Source organism: Benincasa hispida, chromosome 11 (genome assembly GCF_027475165.1).
Source record: "Benincasa hispida cultivar pf3 chromosome 11, pf3_genome.v1.1, whole genome shotgun sequence".
NCBI lineage: Eukaryota > Viridiplantae > Streptophyta > Magnoliopsida > Cucurbitales > Cucurbitaceae > Benincasa > Benincasa hispida.
This window is the reverse complement of record NC_143488.1, coordinates 34,620,855-34,640,319: the sequence shown is the minus strand read 5'-3', so window position 1 is coordinate 34,640,319 and position 19,465 is coordinate 34,620,855. Positions and strand designations below refer to the sequence as shown.

The window sequence follows — 19,465 nt, the reverse complement described above, 5'->3', positions numbered from 1 at the left end:
AACAATCCCAAACGGAACTTAAACAACAAATTCGAATCCCTCGAATTAAAATTTTTATAAAAGGGATTTTCCAATAAATCAATCGAAGGAAAAGGAGCTTTACACACTGTACAAACATTGTAGTAACAAATAAACATGAAGTCCAATAACTATTGAATGCAATATAAGCAAACCTTAAAAATAATAATGCGTTAATCATTTCATAATAATCTTTCCAGTAAAATTGGGATGTTGCATGTGAATTCAATTTCACCTAAAATGTTGGAAAATTATGAATACATAGAAACCTATGTCAATGTCAACCTAACTCAACTGACATTTTATAATATTGATCAAGAAGTTCTCCATATACATACGGTTAAACTAAAAACAAAACATGTTCTTTGGCAAGATGATTCACATTTCATGATACTACAAAATATGCTAAAGATATGTCATCTGTTTCTATTTGAATTGCATCACTATCAACCAAACAATTGGAACTGCTTGCCATGATCTTGCTACAATGATAGCTGTAATAGTTAAATATATGGTAGAAAGGTATCTTTCAATTTATAACTAAGCATCTAACAACGCTAAAAAAAATGTATTTTTAGCTAATACATTTATGACACTTCTTTTTTCATAGTATGAAAGAGAACTGGAGAATCAGAATCTTGGATACCACTGTATAATTCTATTGAATTTTGTAGTCCTAACATTCACAGTGTATGGATACCACTATATAAGGATTTTTCATTATTTATTTTTCTTTTTTTAAAAAATTACTAACCCTAACACCAGAATACTATCAACTATTAATTAGAAAGAAACAACATTTTCTAACCCTAAACCCGCATTGAGAGTTTTCGATTTTTCCACTTCAACAATAGTGTGCTTCACAAGCTTGAATGAGAATAATTCAAAATTCAAACATCCACTCACTGAAGTGCTCAAGACGTGCTCAAGACTAGCATACACATTTCCTCCATCTTAAATGAAAAATGTTTAGATGCATTCAGACAACACCTATCTTTGTATCTCCCACCATATCCAATCATAATTTGATATGTGACAAGTTCTATGTAATTAAAAGAAAAACAAGTCTAGAAAAGTAGAGAAAAGCAGGGCTAAACAAGTCAATGAAATAAAACAAAATAAAGGAAACCAATGGCAACCTGAATGAAGATTTACTCACCACCGTAGTTACTTTGAGAGGGAAATAGTACAAAACTTCTGGCAAGAACTATCAACCTTGGGTTAATGTTCCACATCATATTTCGAGCTCTCTCATTAAGCATTTGTGCAAATCATTACATATACTAGTTATTCTCTACCTTAAAACTCCTATTTTGGGGACACAGAAATAATAGGGTAATTGTTGAAAAAACTCAAAATATCATAATTTACCCCTTTTATTCACTGGGGACCATAAAAATATGATAATTTATCCAATCTTACAAGCTAATTGAATTAAATGATAAATCCTGTACAAATAATTTCTCTATCCTATAGAATTATGACCTGTGCTTGTGTGCTCAGATCTTATTAACTGGCTAATGTAACAGTTCAGTGCAACATATAAATAAATGGCTTCTTCCCTTCTCATCTCCTGAGCTATATGATACACCATTTGTATGCATATTATTTATAGAGGACCCTCTTTTTCCCCAAACGAAAAAATTATATATATATATTTTATATATATTGGAGAACCATTTTTTTTTTTCTCATAATGGTGCTCCACAAAGAGGGTGTCATGACGAAATAACCTTAGTAAATTCAGTTGGACTATTACGCATACCTTACTGCTCAATAGAACGAAGTTCCCAGTTACCTTCTCCATCAATAAGTCGTAGCTCTAATGAGTGGAATGGTATTAGAGCAGGTCTCTGACAAAATATGAAAAGGAAACAGTAAGAGGAACTCAAAAAGTACCACTCATGTTGAACAGACTCTTTAGCCTTGAATACCACAAAAGGAAATGAACTTGAGTAGATAATTCACTTAAGTTCTGACTAAATAGAGGTATATTCCTATCTCCATTCCTGGTGAATCAGATTCAAACTACACAATGCGATTGTATACATGAAAGAGCACCAACCTGGGATGAAGTAACTACTGTTATTCCCATGCTCTTTGCAACCTTGTATAGGTGTTCTTCAACGTCTACACTAGTGGCACTAGTTAAAAAAAAGACGCAATTAGTCATGATCATGCAACGCTAAACAAATGTAGACTTAGTAAGGGAAAAAATTGAAGTTGGCCAACATACTTGGTGCACTCATCAAGGATGCCAAACTTTGGCTTGTGGAAAAACAAGCGTGCCTTACAAGGACATAATATAAATTTAATTTAGATATCTGTATGCAAGTTCTGAAAAGTTAATATTTAAGCTCACAGATTAAATAAATTGAAAGCCACTCACCATTCCTAACCTCTGCTGCTCGCCAAGGGAAAGAATGTCTTCCCAATTCAAATTTGCATCCCAACCACCTTCCTCCCTTTCCAAAAGATAATTTAACCGAACATGCTGTAGAATAGTTCCCAAATGCACATCCAGAACATTATCCACAGATGTTTCACCTGAAAGAAACGTGATAGAGAAACAGAGATTGAATGTAATTAGCAAAACATAAAACTTTCAACTTCTTAAGCCACAGGGGGGCCATAATTGAAAAGAACAAGCACATTTTTTAACATTAAAATTCAAATCTTTCCAGAATGATCTTTTGGCACTCAGCAAAAATTTTCTAAACCATCAATATTTAGCAATAAACATCCATTTCAGAGCCATCAGTCATATCAAAACTAATTTCCTGAAATAGTTTTGAACAGTCAGTTTTTAATAGAAACAGTAACCATTAATTGCTCATTGATATGATGAAACAGTCGGAAATAAGCAGTTCAGATCACATTGTGAACACGTCTTGGACACTTGAACTCATATGCTAAGTCTTTTCTCATTATTTCACTTATTTCTTTTCTAAAAAGTCGATCAACATAACAGTATACACACACGAACACATATATATATAGGTGATCGGTAATAAATTTTGAGTGAAAAGTATCAAAAATGTTCTTTTGAAGCATGAGTACCTCAAACTAATTGATTTTAAAATTACTTTTCTTATAATTACTGAATCATTTAGAAAATTGTTTGTTTAATTTTGGATTTCTTTTTCTCGAATATATTGCTTATTGCCGTTAGAAATTATATTCCAACAAACACGCCATGTGCATGTCCTACTTCATAAAAAATGAAAGGTCACCATATTTGTACCTCATCATGTCCATGATTTTATCTGCAATTTAAAGGCTCTCTATTTTATCATAAATAGAAAATTGACGACAGATTTTTTTACTACAAACATCCATAAGAGAACTAAATTACATTCCAAATGTCCTGCGGGCTTCTCCCTATCCTCAACTTATATTCTCTTCCTTTCAATTTTTCCACACAAATGAAAAGATAATGAAGAGTCTGTAAAGACGAGTGTTAAGGTTCTTAATGTGATAATCATTAAAAAGTGAGTCTAACTATCTTGCATCTTCAAGATAATTAAATGCACTACAATACTTCAGCAAAATAACAATTGGTACCCATACCATCATAATGCTCCTATATTTCTCTTCAAATTCAGTAGTCCACTGATTATAAAAAATCTGAAACTTTATCTAACTCCCCCTCACATATCTGAGACATCTAATAAGCGTTGGGCACAAGCCTCAATGTCAAATATAAACAGTTACCCAAGAAAATATCCATACTTAAAGATGTGTGCATATTGTAGAGAATTCCAAATTCCAATATGAGACACTAATGCGCAATAAACTAATACTATTGAACTTGAACCATTTAAAAGGCAGAGTGCAAATTCGCAAGAAATTTACCTTTGGCATACAATTTTGATGACTTCATCTCTGCTTCTTCACGAGATAGTGGATATATTATTTGATCTCTCAGTGTTCCAAGGCACGTATAGGGACGCTGAGGAACATAAAAAATACCACAACCCCATTCGTCTTCCTTGGTATTTTGTGATGGTTTAGTGAGTCTTCCACTTGCAATTGGCCAAAGACCTCTAAGAACTCTGAAAATTGAGCTTTTTCCACTCCCATTTGGGCCTTAAAAATTTGAAACCATTGTGAGACAAAAGTAACAGATTAGGAATAGGCAAACAAAAAAGAAAAGGTACTTTACTAACCCGTAACCAGCAGGCTTTTCTCCTGTAAAACGTCACAAGTCAGCTTCTTTGCTAACATCTTCTGTGCTGGGGTAATGATATCCACCCTGGAGAAGGAAATAACATCTTCTGCATAAAAGTCCCTCTTGTTGGTCGTAGATCCTCTAGTAACTGCAATTTATTCAGAAAAAAAAAAGGTACAACAATAGAACTTCAGTTCTCCGCAAGAAGAAATAGCAATGCCTAGTTTGAAATTGATAAGAGTACTAACTACACAGACGGTCATTCCACCAGCCAGTCTCTCAATTATCACCAGAATATAGCATATGGAAAATAAATGCAAAAATTTGGACAACAAAATCAGTACTATAATTAATTTCTTCTAGATTTAAAATTAAAAAAAAAAAAACATTCAATTGTGTCTTATATACTCTCAGAGATTGAAGGAAAAGCATAGCATTATGGATGTGAACTGAATCTTGTTACATTCCAATACAAAAATTGTCACACAAAGCACTACTGATGTAGGGAGTTCCTTAGTAGTTTCGGTTAATTCATGGTTAAATGTTTGAGTTTCTTTCTATTTTTTAATATTTATTTTGTTTTCAATTCTCTATAAATAGGGTATCTCTCTCTTGTACTAAATAACTTTTGATCATAATAAAGATTCTTTGAAAGAATTTTTGGAGAGAATTCCCCATTATCACTTGGCTACACCACTAACATTCAATAATTTTTGTCACAATAAATTGGGTCAGTACAATATAATATCCTTGATTTCTGGAATATAATTGTATAAGTCAATTTGGAAACATTTATGATAAGAAATAAACTTTCGTGATCTGAACATGTAAAAGGAGGATGGTTGCAGTGAAGCTGATAAATGGTTGGAAGCTCACATAAGAATCAGCCACAAAGCCTGATTTCCAAAGGAAGCAATGATATGGAGGCGAGAGTGTGAGCTTGAATTGCTCAAAGAAGGGACAATAACTTTGAATTTTTCCTCATATGCACATTTGTTAGGCAAAAATTCTTTTACTGCTAGTGTTTTCTCATGAGGAAAGTTAACTTAATAACCGATGATGACATAGCTACCATTAATATACAGCTAACATTAGTTGAGTTGTTCAAACAACTATCATGTAGCTCATTGAATGTTTTGAAACTAACTAGAAAGTAAATACTTAGAATGAATTCAATTTCCTATTGTTTAACTACATAAACCAATACGAGTCAGATCACAGACACTAGCTGCAAGGAGCTAAAATAACATAAACATGATGAATGGAACAGTATCAACCTTATCCAACAACAAAGTTACTTCAATTATTTACTTTCAAATCTCACTTAGTTTCCGGTTACTTTATCGCCAAACTAACCATTGAAGGACATCATATGACATTTAACTTATAAATCATTATTAGAATAAAATAAAATGACTGAAATCAAAATATCTCCCACAATCTAATTGAAGATGAGGTGTGTAAAATTTACCGGAATGCGCAGCATCCAAGAGCTCTTCAAGCTCAGATATTCTATTGATACCACCAGAGAGCTCAAGAAACTTTCTGTGTAATTCAAGAATGTCGCCGAAAGCTAAAAAGCTTTGAGATACAACAGATGCTAAAAATCGTAGTGCATGTGCCAGTTCACCTGAGAAAATTTTATGGTGAGACAGACAATGTGTGTTTAGTTTTACAATTAAATTCTCAATGACAGTCAGCTACCTTGAGTGGAAGTCATGGCTCGGTCACCTTGATGATCCAGGGCATATAACAAGCTCAAACCCCATGTCACATTGTGAGGTAATTGTTTTGTGACAAAATCATCTAATATGCCAAACAGCCATTTCTTCTTTAAATTCAACAATGAATGGTCCACAAGCTTCTTAAATCTTGACTCAATCATCTGCAAAGTAATAAGGAAAATAAAATTCAACACTGACTATGACAACTCATGGTGAGTAGACTATTGAAGTTTTTAAGAAACAAATTTTAATTTCATTATCCAAAGAGTGATACAAAATAGGGGGGGGGGGGGGGATGAGATATTCCCGCACACCAACAGGTTACAAAAAAGAGACCCAACTAGCAAGTAGAGTAAAAGCTACAATCCCTTGATGTATGAACTCATTCTAGAAAGGAAGACAACACAAAACTAAGAGCAGAAGCCAAATAGGATCTTACTTATCCATCAAGCAGCAAATGGTCCAATAGTTAAGAGCATACAGAAGTGAGCATGCACAAATATATATTTCACAAACATGTATACTGAGTCCAACTTTCCAGCAAAGGCGGACTAAACATAAAATATAATAAAGACACAAAATAAAGGCAGTGCCGGAAGTTAGTAACATATTATACTAGTAGGTACCCTAACACAGAAAATTCAAGAAAACACCAAGGATAACTGCATTGCAATATTTGTAAAGTTACGGTATAATAGCCTTTCAAGAGGGCTACCTCTCTCTCAAGTTCCACGATGTATAATACCAAAATCCTTCACACCTCTCTATGGTCATCCCTAACACCCTTTATTATCCAAGGAACCCCTTGTTAACTACCCCTATGTCCTTCCTAATGTCATACTAATCTTACCCATATACCCTAACTAGTACTCTCACATTATCCTGCCCTTCAAAGACACCTTATTCTCAAGATGTGCTTAACAAAACAAGATCACAAAATCGGGTAACAATCGGTTTTTTTTTCTTTTCTTTTTTTTTGTGGGTGGGGGGAGAATTAAACAATATGTAGCACCCAAAAGAATAAATTGAGTGGTGCTCCAACGACCATGTACAGTCAACTTCTTTTATCGAGAACAAATGAAAGAATACAGGCATGGGCGTACCCAAAAAAAAAAAAAGGTGTCCCACTGCAAGGACTCCAGCTATGCAAAAGAATGCCTATAGAGTAATTACAACAGGTCTTCAAAATCGAAACCCACAAGAGACTAAATCTCACTAGGGTCCCTATCCCTCCCTCTAAAAATCCTATTATTCACTCACCCACGAAGTCCATAAGATCACACACACCCGAGCAAGCCATAAGAAATGACCCTTCTCCCCACGTGGCAGATTTCCTCAATCATACTCCTTGTAACCCTCCAACAGAAATGTCAAACGTTCCAAGAAACAGCTTTCAAACAAAGCTTGCAAACTCACATTGCCAAAGGATATGTTCTAGATCTTCCCCCGCCTTCCAAAAAATAATACAACAGAACGGCCCAATAACCGAAGGTAACTTCCTCACTAGTCAATCCATCGTATTAGCACGGCCGTGAAAAACTTGTCAGGTAAAGAACCTCATTTTCCTAGGAATCTTTTATCTTCCAAAGAATTGAAAAAACTGAGTCACCTACAGGAGAAGGGTCAACCAAACAATGAAGGAAAGATTTACATGAAAACCTCTCCAAAAGATTGGGTCCCCATACTCTCCCTTGCCTAAAAGAGTTGCTCTCAAGTAAAGATAGAAGGCAGACCACATAACGATCATGTACGGTAACCAAAGAAAAAAATCACTTTCCACTATGTTTAGTTGAACTAACTACATAATTTGTCATCTTTTGTTCCAAAAAAGAAGAAAAAAACTCATAATTTGATTATTTTGCATTGCTGGCCTGCTGCACCCCTCCGCCCCACCCCACCAACCACACGATCATGTACAGTAGGGGGTGGGCTACAGCAGAGCAGGCAATGTTTTTTTTTTTTTTTTTAAGAGATGACAAATTATGTAGTTCAACAGAACATAGTGGAAAATAATTTTTTTCTTTTTTTTGAAACAAAATGAAAGCTTTTCATCAATGAAATGAAATGAAACGAAACGAAGCTAGATTAATGCTTGAAGTACAATAAGCCAAAATAAGCAGGATCGAGCAAATAAAAAATAGCTCAAAGCTGGACATGTCCAGAAAATTAAAGCAAATACAATCAAAATACAACCCAAGATGGAACAAATTGGCTCTTTGAACAAAAATTCCAAACACCATTGAAACTGAAACTCTAAGAACCAGCAACGGTATGAGGAAGACAACTGTTAGGAGAGAGTCAGCTTCAACTTCTACTAAACTGGTAATAACCAACAATCCATAAAACCAAAGGAGCAAACCGACTAGAATAAATGGAAAACCACAACACCTTAGAACCAGACAAATCCAAATAGAAAGTGGCTGCCAAGAACTTGGAGAGGGGCAAACAAAGAAAAATCCGACCTCCAACTATGACAACTTGGTGACAAAGCCCCCCTAAATTCTGAGGTCTAATACATTTTAGTTTTTAAAAGTCAATTGATTATCATTATTAATTGAAAACAAAAGCAGAAAACTAAATTCAAATGAGTTACAATAATTGAATGAAACTAAATAAATAAACTCTATTCAAATGAGTTCCGATAATTAAAACAAAAAACCTGTTCTCAAACTAAAATTTTAAATCGCCCTTTTTTCCTTATAATGATTCTATCACTCCATATTAGCTAATCAGAAGGTGTTCTTTTTGTAATTTCATAGCCTTCAATAAGATGTTTAATTCCATTTGGTCAACAGACTCAACACAATGCAAAGTTCAGAAAACTTACGGCTTTTTCACGAGAACCACCGCCAAAGAAAGCAACAGACTCAGCATGCGTACGGAGTCTTTCATGCATAAACCTGAATCATCCATGATCTTATGAGTCCTCCTCAACTTGCAGCAGGACATTACAAATTAATAATAAAATTGATAAACTACTTACCTAAACGTTCCCTCAAGTTGCTGTTCTTGACTAGTTAGTTCACCAAAATCAGGAGCAGCTGTTCTTAGAAAACCCAGGCCTAGCAACATATAAGCATACAAAATGGCAACTCCTCTCCTACCTGTCAACATCTTCATTCTCCAAGTGAACCTTAAACAATAGCAGCAGAGAACAGAAAATTCTTAATTTATATGAGACAAGTAAATAACACAGTTATTTCCTACAAAGCCTACTGTTGAAAGATTAAAATAGGCCTAGAGAGCCCCCGTCTGACCCTCACGGTTTCTGTTAATTTCGGCTCTACATGTATACTTGTTTCCTTATATATGAACATCTTCCTTTCCACTAATCCATTAATCCACCAATCCTCAAGATGTGTGAAGTTCTCCCTACGGTTAAAGAAAACAATAAAAGGGTATACTATATCGTATTTTGGAAGAGTCCTATCCCCAAGAAGATTAGATTTTTTTTTGTGGGAGGTCAGCTATAGTAGCATCAACACAGCCGATACTCTCATAAAAAAGGCACCTTGGATGATATCTGCTCCAAGCTGGTGCGTCCTATGCTGTACTAACGATGAAACCATTACACATTTTGGTCTTGTGTGAATTTGCTCAATCGTTTTGGAGGTGAATTTTAAAGTCCTTTGACTACCAACTGGTTTTCCCAAATGACCCTCTAACTCTTTGCCTTCTCTTTCTTGAATGGATGACCAGAGTTAGAGGATCATTTGGGAAAACCAGTTGGTAGTCAAAGGACTTTAAAATTCACCTCCAAAACGATTGAGCAAATTCACAAAAGACCAAAATGTGTAATGGTTTCATCGTTAGTACAACATAGGACGCACCAGCTTGGAGCAGATATCATCCAAGGTGCCTTTTTTATGAGAGTATCGGCTGTGTTGATGCTACTATAGCTGACCTCCCACAAAAAAAAATCTAATCTTCTTGGGGATAGGACTCTTCCAAAATACGATATGAGGAGCTCCTCATTATGCTCTTTCTTATTGAATGGTTATATGATTATATTCCCAAATGACCAATAAGAAGCTCCTAGTTCATTCCATATAACCATTATACTATATGATTGAATGTTTCTCTTTTTTTTTCTAATAAAAAAAATGGTTGCCTTGCCCCTTATGTTTTGCCATGAGCTCCTCATTATGCTCTTTCTTCATGTTGTGGTGTCTTTTTTTTTCAAGCTTCCAAGAGTATTATATTAGTCTCCTATCTTTGTGAAAAGCCTTCTTGGGTGGCTTCAGTTCTGTTTCAACAAGCCCAGCCCACAAAAAGGGCGGGTACTAAAGGAAAGGTTGTCATTAGACCTATTGAGTAATTACAAAATATCTTCATTACTTAAACCCAGAGAGACATGGAATCTAATAAGGGACCAAGACGAAACATCTCTTAGAAGCCATTTCTAACTCTCTAAAAATCTTATTGTTTCTCTCTCCCCGCAATCCCACAATAAAGAACATAACCCAGCAAACCATAAGAAGCCACCCTAATCCCCAAAGATTGAAAATACCATTGAATATTGACAATATATTAGTAATCTCGCATCATTGACAACACAAGGAGGTAAAATCTTTTTGCCCCCTATCGTTGATATCGCCAAAATTGGCAATATAATGAGGATATCTTTCTTTGTTAATTATTGTTAACATGTTATTGGTATTTGTATATTACTTTCACTCCATTTAGAGATATGTAGGGATTAATAAGAGTTAAATAATTAATTCAGTTAATCCATTAATGAAGTCATACCCTAGGTTGTGTTTCAATCTAGTTTCGCCCTGTTTGTCCCAATTTATTTACTTTCCTAGGTCTAGGTTAGATTAATTATTATCACAAGTCGGTCACCTAGATAAAATTGGAACAATCTGTAGGTAACTAAAAGAATTATTAACTCGAATCCCTAAGGACGATACTCAACCAAGCTGTTTTAACTATATATAATTTGCCGCGTGTGCTTGCATGGCATCAAGTTTTTGGCACCATTGCTAACGAATCATTGTCTTTTGATTCTTTTAATATTTATGAGATTCTACTCATCTTAATTTAGGGTGTAAATTAGTATGTGTCCTTTTTTATTTTTTTTAAGTCTTTTCCGGTGCATGTTATGACTTTTTATAATTTTGGGTGGTGGCCTTATGGGGTGTTCCACCCAACTTAGGTCCAACACCACCAATGCCAATGCCTTTCAACCCTTACCCTTACTCATACCCAACCAGTTATCCATCCCATGACCATATGAGTTATTATGTTCATACATCCCTAATTGAGAGGAAACCTTCCCTAGAGGACCAGTTAAAAATGTATATTTTAGAGTCCAAACTTAGGAGGTTTAGCATGTCTAAGTTAGAGAGGTTAGATAGGATAGAAACTCAAATGATAAAGAATCTGGCAGTTCTTAAACATATCAATGTTCAACTTAGTTTAACAGTTGACACAATTAGAGCCTCGCATGAGGAGAATGTTTTTTATGCCACTGAGGTAGGGAGGTCTAGTATTCTATGCTCTAATGGTGAGGACGAGTTGGAGGAACTAGAGTCACACCACAAGCAGTTTGTGAGATGGAGAGAGAATGTGCCTGATTTAGATGAGGAATTTCATTCTCATGGAAAACTATATATATATAACATATACATACATACATACACACATACGTATGTACATACATATATATGTTAAGAACACAATCACAATGTATTGTGACAAGCAAGCTACTATTCATGAAGGCTACAGGACTTAAATTAGAAGGACAAGTTGATTTCAATGGTCATCTACAACCTCTTCAGAAGAAAGTTGAGAGATTAGATTAGACCTAGAAAACCTGTTTGACCTTTACTATTGAACAACAGAGTTTTTTTTATAAGAAATATTTCATTGATAAATGAAATGAATCCAAAGAGGTACCATAAAAGATACAACGAATCTCAAAAAAATAAGAGAAGACAACCCCAACGATGATAAAAGATGAACATAAGAGGAAGGGGAGCCCATACAAAATGGTCAAATACAACTAAAAAGAGACTCCTTAAACAAAGGCAGATAAACGAGCACATTGTTGATGAAACGCCCAAAAAAGAAGATCTGACTTTGTAAAAACCTTATGGCCGAAAGATCGATTAAAGAAAATGTGACTGTATCCATGAACTGATACCAATGTGCAAGGTTAATAAGAGTAGACTCAAGCAAACGTAGAATCTTCTCTAAGCAGAGCTTTTACTTTTTGTCATAGGAGATGAAACTTTCTAGATTCCGAAGTTCTCTCATTCCTTTTCTTTTTTTCTTTGATGATAACCGATTGGATTGTTTTCTAGTAGGAATCGCCTTTATACAGAGGCATAGTTCATTAAACCATGGGACCAAGGCCATCAGGTGAGGAGCTAGGTCGAAAGATCCATATCGATTTTGAGGATAATGATCAGACCATTCTTCTCCTATGTGGTATAAGGGAGAAAAGGGCATTGGGCTAGATAGAAATGCAGTTTTGTCAGCATCTAATGGCAACGCTACGATGGCCATGGAGTGTTTGGTGCCAGGGCGAAAAATAGTGCACTTGGTAAAGGAAGAGGGGTCAACGTCGTTGGTTTTTAAGGAGGGGATCGGGTTGGCATCTATTGAAGGCGCTCCTCGAGAAACACTGCTCGATGGAGGAAGCAAGGTGGCTGATGGTTTTTCGGGTGCCAATAGGGAAAGGGGATGGGGAAAGGCTGGGGAGAGGAGGAGGGATGGGAAAGGGGATGGGGAAAGGCTGGGGAGAGGAGGAGGGATGGGTTGGATGCCCGTGGAGGTGAGGAAGAAAGATGGGGGAAGGACGGGTTGGGTCCCGATGGAGGTGGGGAAGAAGGATGGGGGAAGGTTGGGTTGGTTGCCAGTGGAGGTGAGGAAGAAAGATGGGGGAGAGATGTTGAGTTAACGGGGGGAAAAGGAATGAGTTGTTCTGTCGAAAAAGGGCTTGATGAAGTTGTTAGGACAGTTTACGTATGGGAAGCAGCTTGTTCTAATGGGACAACAGCTAAGGAGGGTTGGGGTAGCTCAGGGGCGGTAGGTTGGATAAAGGACAGGACATTTGTGTGCAAAGAGGGTGATGGTTCAATGGTCAAAGGGAGTTTTCGTGCATTGGTAGATAAAACAGATGTCTCTGTCACACACATAGTTGCTATGGGAACAGAGAGAGAGGTAACAGAGAGAGAGGTAGCAGGTAAAAGGACGACTAAAGGGGAAGGGTTGGTTTCTCGATGGACGTCCTTGGCAACAATTTCCTCCGTAGGAGAGAGTGGTTTTATCCACTATGCAATTGGGTCTTCCAAGATCAATTTCTCACGTGTCAGTCAAGGTAAGGCTCCATGCTTTTCTTCCCGGTATCCAACGTGAAGAAGAGCTTAAAAAAAAGGGTCTATGTTGACTATGATCGCCTCTGTGGATGAGGAAGGGAGATGAACAGTGGCAGGCAAGAAACCAACAACATTCTCCTTCACTTTTATGAAAACCTCCATCATGTCCATACAAGATGAGTCTTTTTGGCCACTTCCATGAACCCTCCACAAAGGTCACCAATGTATTTAAAGGATTCAATGGACCATCTATCAATGAGTAGATTTCTAACCTTGATACATCCTCCATAAGAGGGCACCTTTTGGTCCTTGTAGAAAGTCTCGATGCTCCAAGGCTGAAATTTCACCATAAAAGAACCAACCTTGTACCAGTCTTTAATCTTGCATAAAATCTCACCTTGTTCTTTGTTTTCGGTAGCTAATATGTGTTTTAGATGATATGATATTAAATTTGCCTTCACCTATCAACTAAAACTTTTGGGTCAATTGATGATTGAGCAGCCGGTCCAGGAGGTCCTATATTCAAAACACTTCAATGTTATTTCCTCCTCAGTTAACATTGATTTCCACATGTTGGGTCTTTTACAAATTTCAAACCCATGAGTGAAAAAAAATGTTAGATGATATAATATTAAATTCGTCTTCACCCATCAGCTTAAGTTTTTTGGTCAACCGGTGATTTAAGAATGTATAAATACTTCTTCCTTTTACATGGATAATGGGTTTCCTTCTTTCTTCAACCTATTGCTAGTTACCAAATGAAATTAGCCTGAAATTTCCTTAAAGATGTTTGTGGTCACCCAAACTATACTAAGAATACAAAGTCCTCATTTCTTCAACTCCACTGCTAAACTTCACTTACCAAAGAATATCAACAGATGGCTTCACCATCCCAGTAACTAGCCCAGATAGGTCTGTGGTCAACTTCTCAAGATCATTGGTTAATCTCTGATCCGCATCAATACTTTTATTAGACATATAAAAGACCTACAAGAAGCAATAACTCACGTTAGAGAGTTTTTATATTAATGGTCAAACAAACAATAGCCTAACCAAAACGTGAATGTGAAGCAGACCAATCTCTGACAATGCATCAGAATATAGTACTACTACTACTACTATATAATTGCTCATCCAGCATCAGAATATTGAAGATTTGTGAAGCCAAATATAAAAAACTTCGTTGATTGAATAAACACTTTTTCACAAGTAGAGAATTCATTCAGGGTGGAAACCCCCCAATATCCCATATACCTTGTAAAATGCATTGTTCTTCATGTAATTTTTTAGCAGATGCTTTGTCAATCGAATCCTCCAACCGAGGGCTAGCCTTGCGGTGAAATTCCTGTTAAATAAAGGGATATCATTGACTAAATTTGAAATAAAAAAATAAAATGTAGATTATTTTTTCCTTTAAATAAGAGACTAGAAACAAAATTTTGAATGGAAAAAACAACATAGAGTTGCTATTTTATTTGTGAAAAAATACAACAAAGCCGCATCCATGGAATAATAAAATTGGAAAAAGATATTCACAAGGCCATTAAATTGAGCCTTGGTGTTGTAATAAGTTGGACATCAAAAACAAATATGATCCAGCTTGAAAAGCAGTGTTATATTATATATAATATTGTGTTAGAACCACCTGCAAGAGGTGGGTAGCTCTAACCGTATGTGTTAACAGGGAATCCCGAAGGCTGTTCCCGACCCTATCAGGGGAGATGCCAACCATCTCCCCTTTAATCGAACACATATATAACATTGTGTTATCATGAAAATATCCCAATCACAAAAACTAAAATGTTTATTTGATATCCCCAGGTGGACAGGAATCTACAAATGACTTGTCTTATATTATAAATTCATGTTCCATTAGTTTAGGTCTCCGATGTAGATCTACAAAGAAGATTTTAGGACTCAAGTGAATGAATATTATTAAGTGTTCCCCCGAACCTCTCTAACATTTTGTTAGAAACTGCCATGTATCTTGGGCATGCTCTTCTAGAGAGTGGTTGCCTACGGTCGCATGCCTGGACCCTCCTCAACCATATCAAGTTTCAACAAAACTAACCGAATGATTCTCAGCCAACCTTTTTGGGTAAAATTGTACAATAAGGGAGCAAGAAGCCATCAAACTTCACCCTAGTGTTAGAAAAAATGAAAAAAGTACGCAATCATAACAAATAAAGAAGCCGCCAACTACACAGAGGCTCTAAACCATGTAAGATACGAACTTGCAAAAAAAATTACAAAAAAAGGCATAGATGCGCCCAAAACAAACAAAGAATTTAACAAGGGACCAAAAATCAATGGATGAACCCTCTTTCCCTCAAAATACACTATAGAGCCCATTGAATAGCAATGTTCACAAGTGCAAAGTGCATCTCAAGGGTTTCATAATTGCCTAAAGGCAAGTGAGGGACAAAAAGACATTGCTGAGTGAAGCGAGGTGCAGTTATATATCAACTTCATTATCGATTTTCTTCTTCACCATCTATGTTTTTTCAGAAAAAAAAATATACACACACACATATATACGTAATCAGGCACTCGCCTTCAAGCATGGCAAAGGTGTCAAAAAGTAACAAAGGCACCACCAAGCGAGTGCCTTGTTGAAGGAGCTTGCCTTGGCTCCACCTTCAAGGTGCAACGACCCTTTGCCTCACCTCTTGCCATAGGTGCACACTGATAATGCTAATTTATGAGGAGCTCTTTTTTTTTTTTTTTTTTTTTTTTTTTTTTTTTTGAGTACCTAATTTATGAGGGTTATTTAGCTTTAAAATCTAAGTTCACTGTTGTAAATGATGTCAAAACTAATGAAGTATAGTATAAACAAAGTAAACATGTTGATGTATCTTTAAGATTTGATTTGAACTTAATTGGCATAAGATAAAATAGATAAAACAAGAAATTGAAAAAGATTTATGCAATGCCAAACGAATAACATATGATAGCTTTCAGTCTTTGTTATGGTCATTCCTATTAAGAAAATTAGCAGAGAGAAGGGCAGAAGGTCTTTGTTAAAATATTTTCATTATAGAATTCAGGTTTTTATGGTGTGCTCAAGGAATCCGAAATCACCTTAGAGAAGGAGCAATAAATGCATTAGCTGCACTTTGCAGGACACTAACTCCAATCAACCGAATAAAGGATGCCTTATCCTGCTCTAAAACATACTTTACAGTGGTTCCTGTGGAAATTGATTCCTCTCCAATGAAATTGGCAATTTTATAAGATAATCCATGTTTCAGAAATGACATTCAGATTTACCATTCAATGAGGCAATGCGGTCTGATATCCATGTTCTAGATAAAACAAGAAAACCAACTGCCAGCAGCTGTGCTCCCTGTTTATCAAATAATGTGGGCACCTGTAGAATAAGCAGATCGATGATGAGTAATACTCATAAATGACAAGAGAGTACATTTAAGGCCCATTTTGTCTATCAAACAGAAAAATTTTATCCTATTTTAGAACATGAATAGGTTACAATTGAAGTATATTCCAATTCACAATACAACTCAACTTTGATGAAACTCTAACTACTGCTTGGGTTAGATACGAGTATCAGAATAAGAATATATCATGCCATTTTATTATGTTTCTCAAGCAGGAACAGCACGTTAATTTTCTATATCGACCTAGTTGGAAAAAGCGCAAAATACTGAAATTGATTTACCTACTGTATCCCGTGGTAATTACGGCCCTCTAAGAGAGAAGACTAAACATTCTACATTTTTTTTTAAGATTAAAATCCAATTTTAGTGGGTAAACTTTTTAAAATGTCTATTATAATGCCTATTCCTTCAGGATCACTTTACCTATAAGGCATGGGCCGTCATTTTGAATCTTTATGGCTTGGCTTCGTACCTTCCAAAAGATGTTACGACTGGTCTTTTTGAGTTGCTGTCCAGTTGATGGTTTAGAGGACAAGCTAGGATATTGTGGTGCAATGGGAGCACGACCCTCTTCTGGTCTATTTGGAACAAGAGGAATAGGTGGTTTTTGTGAAAGCATACAGTTTACTGCTTCCACGTGAGGTGCATCACACAATACTTTTTGTCATACACAGTGGGTATCTTTTTTCAGGACATTTGCCAATTCCTCTATTCAGGCTTAGGGACCCTCTCATCCCTAAGGCCTTAGGCTATTCTTCTCTTTTGATTAATATATTTTGTCTTGTTTCTCATTAAATAAAAAATAAATAAATAAAGGGACTCTATCTTCTATCCTTTCTGCCAGGAAAAACAAATCTAAAATTGCTTCTTCTGATTGCCCCAAAATTCTCCATCTCTCACCCTTGTATACCAGAAACCAAAATATTTGGCCACCTTGAACATTTCTCAACTGGCCCTTTGACCTATAATAAACTGCCTGTGGAGACTGCCCAAAACTTAAGTATAAATTCCCACCACCTTTATCCACTCCAGATTGAATAAAATGGCAACTCCTTCCTTTTACCCATGCTAGATTGCCCAAAATCTAAGTGTGACCTTTGGACAACACAAAATCTAAATCAGGATGACTTCCTCTGAACTGCCCTCCTAATTCTAGGCTCCTGAGGACCAGCCAAAATCATAACACTGCATCTTTGAACCACATAAAACCCAAATCTAAGTTCCTTACCCCTCCTGTTGGACAACCTCGGGACAGGATCTTTCTCATGTACCTTAGCTCTTAAGAGGCTCTACTGTTATTTCCTTGCCTTTATTTAATCCATTTTCATTTTACATTGTTCAATATGCTCTTGATGCAGTGAAATTGAGTTAATCCAATCTCTATTTTATATTTTACTAGTCCAAGTAGTTTTCGGTAATGTGCTCGTTTATTTACCGCTCAATTAGTTATTTGAGTACAGTTAGCAGTTATTTTTAGGTTTAGTTACTAGTTGGTCAGTCGAAAGCATGTATAAGATGGGAGTTTTGCTATTTCAGCCATATGAGAGACTAACCAGTATTTTGATCATTGCAGCAATTCTCAGTGGCAATATTCTGGGAATTCCTTCAAGTTGAGGAACAGTTGGACGAGTAGCAATACTATCTGCAGGAGGTGAGGTTGCTATCACCCTTGAATTGTATGATCCTGCATCTGACTTAGAGAAACTAGATGCCTAAACAACAAACAAAAACAAAGTAAGAACCGGGAGTTTTCTCCATGCAGCAATATTATATGGAGACGACAATATAAACCAACCAAACACAAAGTTCTAACAGCTTTTCAACCTTCTCAAGACTGGAAAATGCTTGCTGGACTACAACTGCATCACTTTGACGGTCGGTCTTAGGTCTCATGGAATTGATCACTCCCTGCGGAAACTCCTGCCTGGGTTATCGAGGAAGTAGAATAAATAAATATATGCATTTTCACATTTAACAGAAAGTTGACAGTGCTGGACTGCTGAAATCTAACCGTTTATAATGAACACTCCAACCTCCTTCACCATCCAAGGATAGTACCACATCATGGAAAGCAACCAACGCTGGACGGTGCGAGATTGTAATGCATGATGTTCCCATATCTCTAACTTTAGAGCAAAACCGTTCTTCCATATCAGTTGTGACAGCACTTGTGCATTCATCGAGAATTGCAAATTTGGGCTTATGATAAAACAATCTGGCCATCCCTAACCTTTGTTGCTCTCCTAGAGATAGTTCATCACCCCAGTTTATCTCTTTTTCAGGAGGGTAACGGTCTAGCAAATACTCGAGGTCAACCTTTATAGAAAGGAACAGAATTCCAACACAATTAAATCCCAAAAGTAATGTAGTGACCACTAAACTTGAAAATTAAAACAAGAGAAATACCAAAGAAAAAACTAACGTTTTTTAATAATTCTGCCATTCCATCATGCGTGAGTGGTTCAACTTCTTGATCTGCAGTTAGCGGGTAAATTAACTGGTCCCTAAGGGTGCCAACAGCAGTATATGGTCTCTGTGGAACGTAGAAAATTTCCTTGTTCAGATCAGACCCAACCCCAGGTTTAACAATATGGCCAGAAATCAGAGGCCAAAGGCCACCTAGAACTCGAAAAAGTGAGCTCTTCCCACTACCATTTGGACCTTCAGCACATAATAATAAGTTTCATTAGTCCAAATAACATTGACAGCAGTGTGTCTTCTGAACATAGTAGCAATAAAACATACTGTAACTACTAAAATTTAAGGTTTTTATCCCCCCACCGCACCCCGAACATCAAGAGAAAGAAAAAGAACGAGCGAGCCACTGAA

General features: G+C 36.3%; 1 protein-coding gene and 1 non-coding gene across 4 annotated transcripts in view; both read right to left on the bottom strand.

Annotated features, from left to right (window-relative positions):
• Positions 1-1,376: 1,376 nt before the first annotated feature.
• Positions 1,377-19,465, bottom strand: part of ABCD1 (peroxisomal ABC transporter 1) — a 29,010-nt gene continuing 10,921 nt past the window's right edge. For all 3 annotated transcript variants that reach the window (XM_039047946.2, XM_039047948.2, XM_039047947.2), the window contains exons 9-26: positions 19,059-19,297; positions 18,648-18,952; positions 18,461-18,560; positions 18,190-18,348; positions 16,509-16,608; positions 16,320-16,428; positions 14,493-14,583; positions 14,101-14,225; positions 8,897-9,046; positions 8,741-8,813; positions 5,894-6,074; positions 5,661-5,819; positions 4,188-4,337; positions 3,874-4,107; positions 2,408-2,565; positions 2,255-2,307; positions 2,084-2,162; positions 1,377-1,871 (exon numbers count right to left, since the gene is read on the bottom strand). In XM_039047946.2, the coding sequence (XP_038903874.1) occupies positions 1,785-1,871; positions 2,084-2,162; positions 2,255-2,307; positions 2,408-2,565; positions 3,874-4,107; positions 4,188-4,337; positions 5,661-5,819; positions 5,894-6,074; positions 8,741-8,813; positions 8,897-9,046; positions 14,101-14,225; positions 14,493-14,583; positions 16,320-16,428; positions 16,509-16,608; positions 18,190-18,348; positions 18,461-18,560; positions 18,648-18,952; positions 19,059-19,297 (2,552 nt within the window). In that variant the 3' untranslated portion in view covers positions 1,377-1,784. The remainder of the gene's footprint in view (positions 1,872-2,083; positions 2,163-2,254; positions 2,308-2,407; positions 2,566-3,873; positions 4,108-4,187; positions 4,338-5,660; positions 5,820-5,893; positions 6,075-8,740; positions 8,814-8,896; positions 9,047-14,100; positions 14,226-14,492; positions 14,584-16,319; positions 16,429-16,508; positions 16,609-18,189; positions 18,349-18,460; positions 18,561-18,647; positions 18,953-19,058; positions 19,298-19,465) is intronic.
• LOC120092278 (U6atac minor spliceosomal RNA) lies at positions 14,863-14,989 on the bottom strand. Its single transcript, XR_005485987.1, has one exon. It is a non-coding gene; the product is annotated as a U6atac minor spliceosomal RNA (small nuclear RNA).